The 15,428-nt window shown below is 40.9% G+C and overlaps 1 protein-coding gene across 10 annotated transcripts in view; it reads left to right on the top strand.

Moving 5' to 3' along the window:
- Positions 1 to 15,428, top strand: part of ercc6l2 (excision repair cross-complementation group 6-like 2) — a 178,816-nt gene that overhangs the window by 14,936 nt on the left and 148,452 nt on the right. For all 10 annotated transcript variants that reach the window (XR_011354668.1, XR_011354664.1, XR_011354660.1 and 7 more), the window contains exons 6-9: positions 2,973 to 3,134; positions 3,940 to 4,147; positions 6,554 to 6,694; positions 9,473 to 9,589. Coding sequence is in view for 4 of the 10 variants with exons in the window: in XM_069929289.1 (XP_069785390.1) it covers positions 2,973 to 3,134; positions 3,940 to 4,147; positions 6,554 to 6,694; positions 9,473 to 9,589 (628 nt within the window). In the remaining 6 variants the exon portion in view is untranslated. The remainder of the gene's footprint in view (positions 1 to 2,972; positions 3,135 to 3,939; positions 4,148 to 6,553; positions 6,695 to 9,472; positions 9,590 to 15,428) is intronic.

The raw sequence follows: 15,428 nt of genomic DNA, 5'->3' as shown, positions 1-15,428 counted from the left end.
GGTTGTACACCATCTTGCATTACCACTTTTAGGGAGCTTTGGACTTGCGCCCCAAGATCCCTGCATACATCAGTGCTCCAGAGGGTCCTGCCATTTACTGTATATTTTCCTTTTTGCATTTGAGTTTCCAAAGTGTATCATGTTACCCTTCTGTAGATTAAACCATCTCATTTTTCTGCCCATATTTCCACATATTGAATGAATATAGAGCTTCAGCTTGTCTTAGGCTGCCAGAATTAGCTTTAGAATGCCATTTAGCTGCTCGGCAAACTAATGAATAAGTTCATCCATGTAAGATTCAATTTCCATATATGACCTATAGTTAGGCAATTGGAATTAAAACACTGATAAAGATGTATCTTAAATTCCAATCCAAAATCAGTGAAACCAGATTTACCTTTATGATGGATGGTGTATACATCGTAAAAATTCCTCCAGTGTGGTTTTATTTTCATCAGTAGGAGATTCTACTTTGAACTAAGATGGCATTCGTACTTGCCAGGACTTGACAGTGAGGTAGCGAGGAGGATGGGGTTGATTTCCCCCCCCCCTTGGAATAGTTGCACCGTTTCATAGTAAATTCATAGCTTATAAGAATGAGTGTTATGTGAACTTTTAGTATTTTTCCTTTCTGTCTTCTTGCCTCTGACCCTGCATTCTTCCAGAAATTCACAACTCTCTGCTAGAAAACTTGACTCAGGGTGAGATTTTCAAAGCCCATCAGCTATTGGGGATTGTAGATCAGGTGTGCATTACTCCACTAGTTGAACACAGGTGAATGATGCATAAAATGATGGAATTTATATTACTGGCAGTGTTGAAGCTCTAAAGGTGGACTTGTGGGAATTTTCAGTCCAAAGAGTGAATGAGGATAAAAGCAGAAGATGCTGGAAGCACTCCGCCTCTGCCGCCGATTTGGCATCATTTGTGATATGAGGAATAGAGATGTTACTTCAGCTGGAAACCCTTTAGGCAGAACTGGGAAAAAGAGACACTGTTAGTTCTAAATTGTACCAAAGATGGAGGAAATAATTGATAGGATAAATTGAATATATATGGTAGAGTAAGACTACTATTGCCATGAAGACAACTTTGTAGAGTTTATCTAATTGATAGATTAATGGAAGCATTTAGAGAACAAATTGAAATGTTTGGAGCAAATGTTCAGAGAAATTCAGAATTATTTTGAATATCATCTTTGACATTCATGGAGATAAACATATTTTAACAACTTGTTTAATTTGAGAGCTACAATATTGCCCAAGTTGGACATACTCTGAAGGCAGGCCATCTCTGGGGGAAAAGGAAATAAATAATGCTTCAAATTGGTTACTTTTTTCAGCCTCCAGTATCATGTGTTTGAAATATTAATTCTGTTTGACTTCCTGAGCATTTCCAATAGCCACTCTATTTTGCTTTTGTAAATTTTCAAAATTTATTTGCAATTGAGATAAAAATCTTAAAAAGGCGCTGATTACCCAAGTAACATTTTATGTGACTTGCAAGATGCTACTTCCCAATTAAACTCTGATCAACACCTGTAATAATCCTGGAATTTCAATTGGGTTGTCAATATAGATTTACTAATTTTAGTTGACAGAGTTGGCTCATTTAAATTCAAAGAATAAAACTGATTAAAAGCCCGTGCCTTTCCAGAATATTTATTCTATTGCAATTATTATTTTCAGTTTTGCTATTTCCTTCATCCCCATTCCTTTTAGTGCCTCTCCCCTTTCTGCTTTTGATTTTATTCCAAGCTTAATAATGCTGTGTTTTGCTCTGCTCTAGACCCTTGCTATCTGAAGTGGACATGTGCCTGCTCATGACTGATAGGTCTTGCATAGGATATCCCTATGATTTTATTCTAAACTCATTAGAATTTCTCAAGGCTTTCTAAGAGGCTATTGGATGCTTTCTGCATGCTGTGAAACAACGTCCCTTAGAATGTTTATCTGAAATGTACACCAAAAAAAGTGGAATAATTAATCCCAGTTTAAGCCTTGCAAATTTAAATGCTGAAGTTGTTGCTTAGTTTTCAGCAATCCATTTTTTAAGTAGGTTGGTGTGATCAATTGAAAATATGTCAATCACGTGTAGAGCTGGAGAAGAACGAGGGATACCACTGGTAGCAAGTTGCAATGTTATCAACAGAGATTGACCTAGCTTATTCAGAATTTGTTTCAAGTTTATATTTTCCAATAACAGCCTATTCTCTATTTCAGTGGTATCACTTGAAGAAAACAAAAGATTTTAATGTTTTTTAAAGTTCCTACTGCATCTGATGCTCCCGTTGTGGCTTCTCTACTTCAGAGACACTGGACGCAGATTAGGAGAGTGCTTAATTGATCAACTACGCTCTGGATGCAGCAATAGCGGGCATCTCCCAGTGACCAGCCTTTTCAATTCCATAACCCCACTCCTGTGTCGACATGTCTTTCCGTGGCCTTGTGCACTGCCAAACTGATGCCACCCGCCAAATTGAAGAGCAATACCCAATATTCCATCTGAGCACTCTCTACCCGGGTGACATTAACATCAACTTCTCTGTTAGGCTACACTCCTGTCCCCCTTGCTTCCGCATCCCCAGCCCTCCCCTTTATCAATTCTCAGCCTTTTTCTCATGCCCTCTCATCCACATCCAGCTATGACCTCTTGCTTGTAGGCCTATGGTCCTTCTCTTCACCCCCCCCCCCCCCCACCCCCCCCACCACCATTTAGGTGCCTGCCTGTTTTTTGCTTAAACCTTGATGAGGGGCTTAGACCCAAAATGTTGATTACATATCTTTATCTTTGTTATGTAAAGAATGCTGTATGATTTGCTGAGTTTCTCCAATATTTTTGTGTAAATTACTGATTTAGAAATTGTTTTCTGACAATTTATTGAACTGTAAATCAGTTATGTTGTGTGGTAAATATCCAGAGAAAATTACAATATTTTGTTAAAGATAGTTCATATTCTGCTTCTTGCACAGTATTGAATGGTCTGCAGTGTTTGTTGATGAAGCCCACAAGATAAAGAATCCTAAAGCTCAGATCACACAAGCTTTGAAAGCCCTGAAATGCAAGGTTAGAATTGGGCTAACTGGGACCATTTTGCAGAACAACATGGATGAGTTATGGTGTGTAATGGACTGGTAAGCACCCTTACGATGTTTATTTTACATTTTGCAATATATTTCAGGTTAAATTTCTGAAATGTTTGATTGCAAAGTAGGAACTAAAACAGGCCTAATAGGACATTGACAGGGCAGAAGTAACAGTACTTAACATTTGTATTTCTTCCCAAATGTTAACAAGTCTCAGCGGAAGACAACTGATGCAAGGATGAATGTTTCCATTATTTAACTCTGCTGGTTTCCATATGTACAGGAAGAAAATTCAATAGTTTAATCCTTTAGACTAATCTTCTATAGTAATAAGCTAAATACAGTTAATTAATAAATACATTTGTAGTAAATATTTTATGAACCTTGGTAATTGCCTTAGTAATTACCAATTCGTCATCCCAGTTGCTCAATCAAGGCTTGTTCATTTTAAAATTAAAAGTTAAGTTCTTGAAAGTAGTTTTTCAGTCAAAACTTTTCCCTAAAAGATTCAAAAAATTTTTTTGTAAGCTATATATTTTTGTAATTTGAGAGTTGAGTATGGGGGAAACAAACTCAAATGACTGGTATTTCAAGAATAAAGATATTATTATTCTGTCGAGATATTGAATATTGCATTTTCAGAAGTGTCCACAGCAGAGACATTCAAATCCTGCTGTACTGGATGTGTTGGCAATGAATGGATGCAGCCTCTGAGTTAAATTTTAATGAAGGTGACCTGGCCTCAAAATGCAGTTGAGGTTCTAATATATTGAATGTCTAAATTATTCATTACTTTGTTTACAATTTGACTGGCAGAGCTAATGAAATGTCTATCGAAATTCTTTCTTTGAAGGGCCATACCAGGCTGCCTAGGCAACAGAGCTCGTTTTAAGGAAGATTTTGGAAATCCAATTGAATTTGGTCAGAGACATGGGGCAACTAAAAGAGAACTAGCTGTTGGAAGAAAATGTGTTAGGCGGTTGGCAAAACTCATGTCCTTTTGGTTCCTGAGACGCACCAAATCTCTCATCAGTGATCAACTACCAACGAAAGAGGACCGGGTAAAGTAACCTTGCAGTGTAACTGTTTCAGAATAAATGTAGATAGCCAGTACCTGCATAAAGACCAAGAACGTATGATGAGGCCAAGTTTGGCTCTTGTGACTGATTGAGGTACTCCTGCTCAAGTTCTGTAGCACAATAATTATGGTAATGGCAGGTAAGGAAAAAAAATCATAATTTCTTTTTTAAATTTAAATTTCCTAATTTAATTTTTTTTAGACATGCAGCACAGTAACAGACCCTTTCAGCCAACAAGTCTGTGTTACCCAGTTCCACCCAATTGACCTACAATCCGAAGGGTGGGAGCACCCAGATGAAACCAATGAAGACATGGGGACGATGTCCAAATTCCTTACAACAGTGCCACTTTTCAACCCCAGTCGCTGGTGCTGTAACAGCATTATGTTAACTATGCCACCCAAACTCCCGATGGCTTTCTTATGCAACCTGCAGAAGTGACAAATCATATAATTATGTTTCGTGTGGTATTTGTGGTTCAGATGGAGAGATTAATCACCATGAAACTTGCAGAGATTTCCCAGAAGTTGTGCTGTAAATAAATTAATTGCAACTTGTTAAATTGCGGGCTGATTTGCTGCTGGGCAACAAGAGAAACAAGTCAAGGCCATGGTCAAACGGTGGAGAGGTGTAAGAATGGGATATGGATACATCAGGAGGGAAGCCTGGAGAAGAGGAAAAATTTGATTCTTATAGGTTGATGGGGGCTGGAGAATCTGTAGAAATTGAGTACTCTGGGAATATTGACATTTGTTTGGCGTTCTGATATTCTTTGCATATATGTACTGAAGAAAAACCTTTGAATACAGCTTTCAAATGCAGGTGGATGGCTTCTCTCTCCCTGACTGCGTCTGACTGTAAGAGGCATTTAAACAATTCCTGTTAGTAGCAAATCAGTCTGTCTTGCAGCAGGATCAAATAAAATGCAGGTTTCAAAACTGGCACACCAAACTTGCAGCAGAACATGCAGAACAGGACTTAATTTTCAGGCATGCACCTCATTAACATATTGGGTGTCCAAAATTTGTAGAGCAGGTTAGTCACCCAATCATTAGTCCCTTTCTGTATGAAACCTGCAGATGGGTTAATATTTTTGAAAAATGCTTACCCCTTGAGTGTGTTCTTAATCCTATTCCCTCTTACCCGTTGCCTGACAATCCTGCTTACTATCCTGTTATTACATGGGATAAAAGTTGAAATTAAATCAAACTTCTTACATTTTTATTCAAACTGAGATTGTTTTTTGTTCCAAACTTCTTCAACTTAAGTACACCCAAAGTGAAATTAAGTATTCAGATCTTTCAGCTTACAACTAAGTAGAGTTGAAATAAATTGTTTGAATTACAAGGTAAATATTTTTGAATATATATTTTGGTGTAAGTGTGTGGTTTTCGGATATTTGAAGTGAGATAAAATGTCTTAGACTCCTCCTGTCTAAGGAGAAAGACTGTTGCTTCCTATGATTCTAAGTGCGCACTTACCTTCTCAGTACTTACGTAACTTATAGAAAGATCAAAGACTTCAGGAAACTTGTCATTTTATTTTGACCTCACTTTTTTTATTTTTTTTGGAAGGTAATAAAATAATTGCACTCTTTAACTAACTTCTGGCTGTGAACTGCTAAACAGCAATAAACTATTAAAATCAGAAAATTCTGAAGATTGTCAACAGGTTAGGCTTGGTACTTGCTCTCCTCAGGGACTATATAAGTTGCTGAATATTTCTGAATTTTTTTTATTTCATATTTTGTATATTCATATAATTTTCTTCTTAAACTGAAATTGTAATTGATATGTAAACATTGTCAATGAAATAATGAAAATTAAGTTATTTCAGTTTCACAAATCTTCCTTGTGTCAAAATTTGTCTCAAAACTATTCACAAATTAAACCATGCGTAATACTTCCCTGTTGACCTTGATCAGCGTCTTTCTTGCTTTGTATAGGGCTGTTCATAATTAAATTAGATCATGTCAGTTTAATTATCATTTCTAGAATGAAGTTAGACAAATAAGATTAGATGTCACTGCCCTCGACCAATGTTATATCCACACATATCTGTACTCCTCAGACAGAGGCTTCTGAGAAACTTAAAGTAATTGATATAAAAACAGAACATTCTGCAGATCAGGCAGGCATTTGTGGAAATAAAAACAGGATTAATGTTTTCAGGTTTTTTTTAATTTCAGATTTATAATGTTTGCAGATTTTTGATTTTCATGCAAAGTAAATGTTCTTTGATTTCCATATTGTTATGATACAGTTAACAAAATAATAAATGCTCTCTTCCCACAAATTACAGGCATCCAGGATTAGATACCTGACAGGCTATCCATGGATGAGTTAAGAAGCCCTAAATTCCTGATTTTAATTATCTTGTTCTTCTCAGGTGGTTTACTGCTCTCTAACAGAGTTCCAGAAGTCTGTGTACAAGGCAGTGTTGGAGACCGAAGATATAAAATTTGTGATGCATGGCTGGGATCCATGTGATTGCAACAGTGGTCGAAAAAGGAAGAACTGCTGTTACAAGGTCAGCCCCAGGCAGTTGGTCGTCAAAGTTCTGATTGGTCAATCGTTCAGAATTAGATGCTATATTCAGTGAAATTAAATCACAATGGCATGATGAATATAATGCCTACTTGTGTGTTTTTTTATTTCAATTTCCAAACAGTTTCTGTTCCAGCTCAATCTGCATGTCCACGTTGCATTTAAATGGAAATGAGAAGCTGAGAGTTGAATTGTAACTCCAGAGAGGGAAATAAAGCTGTGGGCATGCTAGAGATTCAGCTAAAATTTTGGAACAAGAACTGAACTAGTTTCAAATGCAATCTTTTGCACTTTTAACAGAGACCGAATGAAGGATGACTGGCAAGCCCACTATGGGAATCTGGTTGCCTTAATTTTCTACCATTTTTAATAAAAATGAATCTCCCCTAACCCAGCCCTCCTCAAAACCGCTATTAGAATCCCTCGTGAAAAGGACCAGTTACTCATCAAAACAGAGATTGGTGTATTTTGCCATTTTGGAGTCACAGACTTTAACTTTGTAAAGTTGGGACTTTGCTCCCCGAGTTTTCAGTTATTTAGACCTAGCTCAAAATGGGTGAAAACTGTTAAAGATTAATTTTACTGGACATTAGATAAACCAGATTTCCCAAGCTTTTCTCAGCCGCCTGAATTCTCTCCATTCACCCAAGAAAACTCACCTCTAAGTTACCACCAAGGTATCAATATCTATAATCAATTCATATTAGCACAAGGTAATACATTGACTTATTATGCATGAAGGGGTATATTCTGACGAATATTCAAGCTTCTTTAAATTTTGAATCGCACTGTAACTTACCAGCACAAATTCTGGCTGTCCCCTTCCTGGTAATTTTTCAATGTTCTGCCTTTGCTTTATTTTTTTTTTAAGTAAATGCTACTGTTTTTATAATATATACTTCTAGCTGAGTTTTTCTACTCAAGTCAAGGGCTTCTGAATGGAACTCTTTTTTTTACTTTTGGCAGTCAGTGTGAGAATTAAATCTGGGTCTGGAGTTGCACAAATTAGATTCTGAGCAAAGCTCCCTTCTGTTCTGATATGTTTAACTCTTTGGGGCATTATAACATTTCCAGTTGCTGGTTTTACTGTTCGTTGCAGTTTTTGTACAGGAATGTGAGCAGTTTGAAGTTGCAGACCAAAAGATGGTGTTCTTCAACCTCATCTTATGGTGGAGCCTTTGTGCTGACAAAACAGTTTCTTTTTTTTTCCCTCCAATCACAATTCCACTGTACTTCATCTTGGCTCAGTTACACATACGCTGAATGAAAGGACACCCTTCAGGAATTGAACAAAACATCCATGTTACTGCTCCATTATTGTACTGAGGGAAGATTTCAAGGTTGGAATTAATATTGTGTTAAACAGAAAAAGGGATGGCACAGTTAATGTAGCGGTTAGTGCAACTCTGTTACAGCGCCAGGAATCGGGACCAAGGCTCGAACCCTGTACTGTTTATAAAGAATTTGTACGTTCTTCCCGAGTCTCCATGGGTTTTCTCCAGGTGCTCTGGTTTCCTCCCACCCTTCAAAACGTACTGGGTGGGGGGGGGGTGTTGTGGAACATTTGGGTGTAATTGGGTGGCACGTACTCGTATTTGAAATGGCCTGTGATTGTCTAAATTTAAAAATAATCAAAAGTTTGCAGCTACTGTGATTATAATGCAATGCATAAGAGTGCTGGAGAAACTTTGTAGGCCATGCGGTATCTATTAGAAGTCAAGCGTAACCAACCTTTTGGGCCTGAGCCCTTAATCAAGAGCAAAAAGCAGCAGGTGCCTAAATAAAAAGGTGGGGGGAGGAGAGAAGAAGGGGCAGGGGGAAGAGCATAGGCCAACAGGCAAGAGATCATAGATGAATATGGTTGGGATCTTTTGGCTGGGATGCTGAACCTCCCTGTTTTAGTCATTTAGGGTGCAATTTAAGGGCATCAACCTAAGGAGAGCAAGAGGTTCTAACATCCTGATCAAAATTTTTTTCCTTACCCAAGCACTGGCCTTTCCTGAATGAGCAGTTATTGAAAAATCTCTTTCATTGTCATCCTTTTATGTAAAATATTTTACATTGATCATCTTTGTTTATCATGGGGACATCTCTCATTCCCTGCTGATGGTGCATTACATTAAGTGAGGCAGTAAAAACAGCCCAAGCACAAAACTGTATTGATAATTAATGATCTGTCAGATTCAGAAATGCAATGAAAATGGTATCTCTCTAAAACAGTGGTTCTCAACCTTTTCTTTCCACTCACATACCACTCTTAAGTAATCCCTATGCCATCGGTGCTCTGTTATTAGTAAGGGATTGCTTAAGGTGGTATTTGAGTGGGAAGGAAAGATTGAGAATCACTGCTCTAGACCCAAATGTTACTGAAATATTTTGCTTGAGAAAAATTGTCATTGACCCATTTCCTTTGGAGTTATGAAACCGTGCACATAACGAGTCATTTAGGTAAGATTAAAACAGTGGGTTTTCAACCTTTTTTCTTTCCACCCACATACCACCTTAAACAATCCCTTACTAACAACAGAGCACCTATGGCTTAGGAATTACTTAAAGTGGTATGTGAGTGGAAAGAAAAAGGTTGAGAACCACTGCTCTAAAAGGTTGTCTGTCTTGCCAAACACTTCTTAATAAAAGAGACATGTTCTAAAGTTGTGTTGATCTAATGATGATTTTTTTTTCATTTCTGAATTCCTTCTGGTAATTTAGCATCAAAGCCATTTGATCAATTTGGTTTTAACAACAGCACTCCTTTTTTCAGCGCAATCAAGAAGGTTCCACAATACGACAAATCTATTTCAGTTACCTGGCTATGCTCCGTAAGATATCCAATCACATTGCACTCCTGCAGCCTAATGAGAACACCAGCAAGATGCAGGTAATGTATTGACTTCACTATTCAGTAACCTAAAAATATACTTGCACTTTAAAATCCCAAGATCGTGTTATATGGCGAGCTCTCCACTGGCCACCGTGACAGAGGTGCACCAAAGAAAAGGTACAAGGACTGCCTAAAGAAATCTCTTGGTGCCTGCCACATTGACCACCGCCAGTGGGCTGATCTCGCCTCAAACCGTGCATCTTGGCGCCTCACAGTTTGGCGGGCAGCAACCTCCTTTGAAGAAGACCGCAGAGCCCACCTCACTGACAAAAGGCAAAGGAGGAAAAACCCAACACCCAACCCCAACCCACCCATTTTCCCCTGGAACCGCTGCAACCGTGTCTGCCTGTCCCGCATCGGACTTGTCAGCCACCAACGAGCCTGCAGCTGACGTGGACATTTACCCCCTCCATAAATCTTTGTCCGCGAAGCCAAGCCAAAGAAGAAATAATATGATAAAGGGCCAGTACATGTATGAACTTTACAGAATACTAGAATACCTTGATTTTAATTTGTTAGTCTGTGCTTTCTGGCATCAAACCATACAGCAGGCAAAAGCAAATTTGTGTAATATGACACTTTTATTACATGACAATAAATTGAATCTTGAATATTAATCATCTGTTGCACACTTTTGTGAAGGGTGCAAGTGAAAATCTGGTGAGACCAGAGACTAATTTGCTAAGGGATGGTAGAGATATGACTGGCATGCAGCAACCTAATTAGGTTTTGATATTGAGTCTGGTCCCGGGGATTTAAAGAATGAAGCAAGTTTTAAAAACAAACTAAAGCATTAGAGTCTGAATGAGGTAATTTCTTTCAGTGCTCCAGAAAATCAAGTAAAGCAATAATATTTTGGCTCTTATGGCAATGAAATAACTAGAATCTTTTCTGAGAACAATGTGTGTGGTTCTTGACTGACCAGAAAAAGGGTGTTATTGGTACAAGGGTGATTTGCAATGAAGTGCCTATTTATTTTTAAACAGTGGCGCGATTTGATCCTGAAGTAATTTTAATCGTATCTCACTCTGGGAATGAACAAATATTTAGATGAATGGTAGTGAGATAAACAAGTCATATAATTGAATTTTAGGGCAAACATTTAAAGCTCAGACACTTTTTCCTCTTGAGTTTGAAATTGTGTCAATTGATTGGTCTACGCCAGGATAACTGAGATGACCACTTCAGTGAAATAATTGTTATTGCTATCGAGAGTTATACCTTTCAGAATTGACTAAGACCCCTTCTGCATTGTTAGGTGGATGTAAAAATTGCACAGCACTAAAAAAAAAGGGTGGGGGGGCAAGTGGGGGAGAAACATGTAAATAGATGTTCCATGTTTTTATTTCTGGGGATTTATGAGAGGATAATTTCACACAGATCAGGAAAGTTTTGTGGGATTACAAGTTTTAAAAGGGAAGTTTCATTTTAAGCAGGTCTGAAAGCTGCAAGATAATCAAAATAATGTGTTGAGATGAGCTGACTTGAAACAGAGGTGCCATTGAATTAATTTTAATTGGGGTTATACAATAAATGGGATTGAGTTGGGGGGGGGGGGGTGAAACGGTGGTGTAATGTAGACATTTGTAGAGAAAAATTATTTTTTTCCTGAGTAAAGGCTCCATGAGTGCCTGCGTCCCATACCTGAGCGGCAATGCTCTGAACATTTGCCACCAGATCATTGCTCCAAGCTGTCTTGCCGAGCTCCCAGTGGAGTTTAGAAATTAGCTTGAGTCTCAGTTGCAGTATGGCATTACATAATTAAGGAGAGAGTATGTGGGGATAGTTTTTACACAGCAGTAGGTACAGGTATCTGGAATCAGCTGCTGGAGATAGTGATGGAAGCAGACACTCTAGGAGTGTTTAAGAGGGTTCTTGAAAGATACATGAATATCCAAGAGAAAGTGGGATTTGGATCAAACACAGGCAGTAGAGATTTAGTTTAATTTGGCACCCCAAGCTCAGTGTACACATTTTGGGCTGAAAGGCCTGTTCTTGTACTTCCTGTTCTAATCTGTTTGGTTATTTCATTGCAAGCATTTTGAAACAATGAATCTAATTTTCTTCTGAAATGATTTTGTATAATACCTGCAAATCTGAATAGTAATGTTTTCTTTCCCACGATCTTGACTTAAACTGCATAGGAGAAAGGCGGGAAATTAATCTGTAAGGTCCCTCATTATACTAGTAAAACACAAAAATCTGCAGACTCCATGATTAAAGTAAAAACAATCCCAATCTCACCATCAAGCCTGCAGACAAGGGTGATGCTGGTGTGGTCTGGCACATTGACCTAACCTGCAGAGACCAGACTACAGCTCTCAGACACCTCGTCCTACTTGCCCCTTCTCAGGACCCCACCACAACACGTCTCCGCCTCATCTCCTCTGGTCATCTCCCTTCCATCGATCAATCTCATTGCTTTCTATCCCCGCACTCCCAGGTTCTACCTCTTACCCAAGATACATAAACTCAATTCTCCAGGTCGATCCATTGTTTCTGCTTGCTCTTATCGTACTGAACTAATATGGTCATCTTGTCGCTGAGGAGGACTTTGCCGTCTGAGCTGCGCAGCGGGCTTTGGACTTGGGGTGAGGGGCCGTACACAGCCTTTAGAGCCTCGTAGAAACCCCTGAAGTCGCCAATGTCCGCGCTGAGCTGGGTTCGTTTGGCGAGGCTAGTCCACCACTCATTTTGGATCTCCCGGAGTTTGCGCTGAAGATGGCTGCATGCACGACGGAAGGCTTGTTTCTTCTCTGGACAGGACGGCTTTGTAAGGTGAGCCTGGTGAGCAGCTCGCTTCTTTGCCAGCAGCTCCTGGATTTCCTGGCTGTTTTCGTCAAACCAGTCCTTGTTTTTCCTGGAGGAGAAGCCCAGTACCTCTTCAGTGGATTGCAGTATGGTAGTCTTCAACTGATCCCAGAGGGTTTCAGGGGACGGGTCCGTGAGGCGGGTTGCATCGTCGAGCTTTGCTTTGAGGTTTGCCTGGAAGTTTCCTCTCGCTTCGTCTGACTGCAGGTTTCCAACATTGAACCTCTTTCTGGGGGCTTTATTGTTCCTGGGCTTTGGCTTGAAGTGAAGGTTGAGCTTGCAGCGAACCAGCCGGTGGTCAGTGTGGCATTCCGCGCTAGGCATGACCCTGGTGTGGAGCACATCTCGTTTGTCACTTTCTCGCACCAGGATGTAGTCCAGGAGGTGCCAGTGTTTGGATCGGGGATGCATCCAGGTGGTCTTAAGGCTGTCCCTCTGCTGAAAAAGGGTGTTTGTAATGACAAGCCGCTGTTCTGCGCAGAGCTCCAACAGGAGGCGCCCATTGTCGTTGCACTTGCCGACGCCATGCTTGCCCAGGATTCCTGGCCAGGTTTCTGAGTCTTTGCCGACACGAGCGTTGAAGTCGCCCAGGATGACAACCTTGTCGGCTGTAGGGGTGCGTTGGATGAGGTTGCGCAGGTCGGTGTAGAACTTGTCCTTTTCTGCTGGTTCCGCCTGGAGGGTTGGATCATAGACACTGATGAGGGTGATGTGACGCTTGTTTTGAAGGGGGAGTCGCATGGACATGATTCGGTCCGAGAGGCCTGTCGGAAGGTTTTCGAGTTTGGAGGCAATGAAGCTCTTGACCATGAAGCCTACACCAGATAGGCGTCGTTCATCCTCAGCGACAAGATCTCCATCCTCAACCGATGGTCAGAACACTTCCAATCTCTTTTCAGTGCCAACCGCTCAGTCCAAGATTCCGCCCTGCTCCAGCTCCCTCAACAGCCCCTAAGGCTAGAGCTGGATGAGGTTCCCACCCTGGATGAGACATATAAGGCAATCGAACAACTGAAAAGTGGCAAAGCAGCAGGTATGGATGGAATCCCCCCAGAAGTCTGGAAGGCTGGCGGCAAAACTCTGCATGCCAAACTGCATGAGTTTTTCAAGCTTTGTTGGGACCAAGGTAAACTGCCTCAGGATCTTCGTGATGCCACCATCATCACCCTGTACAAAAACAAAGGCGAGAAATCAGACTGCTCAAACTACAGGGGAATCACGTTGCTCTCCATTGCAGGCAAAATCTTCGCTAGGATTCTACTAAATAAAATAATACCTAGTGTCGCCGAGAATATTCTCCCAGAATCACAGTGCGGCTTTCGCGCAAACAGAGGAACTACTGACATGGTCTTTGCCGTCAGACAGCTCCAAGAAAAGTGCAGAGAACAAAACAAAGGACTCTACATCACCTTTGTTGACCTCACCAAAGCCTTCGACACCGTGAGCAGGAAAGGGCTTTGGCAAATACTAGAGCGCATCGGATGCCCCCCAAAGTTCCTCAACATGGTTATCCAACTGCACGAAAACCAACAAGGTCGGGTCAGATACAGCAATGAGCTCTCTGAACCCTTCTCCAAGTCTGTCTTGGAGCAGGCAAAAATAAATTTCATGTAATATGACACTGTTTTATTACTATGATAATAAATTGAATCTTGAATCTCTTTAGTGACTCCCAATTTCCTGAACTCATTGGCCTCATTCTCACTGTGGACATCCAATCCCTTTAATACCTCCATCCCCTATACAGAAGGTCTCAAAGCCTTTTTCTTTCTTGACAAGAGTCCTAACCAGTCGCCTCCATGATCATCCTCCTCTGCCTGACAGAACTTGTCTTCACTCTTAAGGACTTCTCCTTTGACTCATCCTACTTTCTTCAATTCAAAGGAGTTGCCATGGCCTGCATGTTTGTGGGCTTTGTGGAGCAATCCATGCTGCAAGCCTACACAGGCAAGGCCCCTCAACTCTGCCTCCACTATATTGACGACTGCTTGGAGCTACCTCATGCACTTGGGATGAGCTCGTCAACTTCATTCACCTCACTGGTGACTTCCAGACCGATCTGAAATTCACCTGGTCCATCTCCAGCAGCACTCTCCCCTTTCTTGATCTGTCTGTTTTCATCTTGGGAGACAAGCTTTCTACAGACATATTTTAAAAATCCACTAACTCCCACAACTACCTCAACTACACTTCCTCACTCCCAGTCCCCTGCAAGGATTCTATTCCCTTCTCACAATTTCCCGATCTCCACCGCATCTCTTACTAAGATGAGATCTTCCAGTCCAGATCTTCCAAAATGTCTGCCTACTTCCATAAACATGGCTTCCCCTCAGCCCTCACCAGCATCTCCTCCATTTCCCACTCATCTGCCCTGACTCCCTCTGCCCCTATCCACACGAAACACAGGATTCTTCTTATCTTGACCTACCATCACACTAACCTCCACATCCAACACATTATCCTCCATAATTTCCGCTACCGACAAGAAGATCCCACTACTAGACACATCTTCCCCTGTCCATCTTCCGTAAGGACCACTCCCTCTGGGAATTCCTTGTCCACTCATTCCTCCCCACCAAAAGCACCCTCCTGTATCTTCCTCTGTAGCTGCAGGAAGTGCCACACTAGCACCCACACCTCTTCCTTCACCATCATTCAGGGTCCCAAACAGTCCTTTCAAGTGAAGCAACGCTTCACTTGTGTATCCGTGGGAGTGATCAACTGCATTCAGTGCTCTCTTTGTGTTCTTCTTTACATTGGAGAGAATGGGTGCAAACTGGGAGATCACTTTGCTGAGCACCTTTCTTCTGTCTGCATCAGGGATCGGAATTTCCAGTGGTCAACCACTTCAATTCTGAACCCCAATCCCATGTTTGCCCATGGCCTCATGTACTATCCCACCAAGCCATTGCCTCTCCCTGCTTGCTGAATTGTCCTCCCTCTCTTGTCCACCTATTACCTCCTTCCTTTGAGACCACATTCCTCCCCTGCTTCTCCCTCCACCATGTTGTTCGTGTACCTGCCA

The sequence above is a fragment of the Narcine bancroftii genome, chromosome 1 (genome assembly GCF_036971445.1).
Source record: "Narcine bancroftii isolate sNarBan1 chromosome 1, sNarBan1.hap1, whole genome shotgun sequence".
NCBI lineage: Eukaryota > Metazoa > Chordata > Chondrichthyes > Torpediniformes > Narcinidae > Narcine > Narcine bancroftii.
This window is presented reverse-complemented; position numbering and strand designations above follow the sequence as displayed.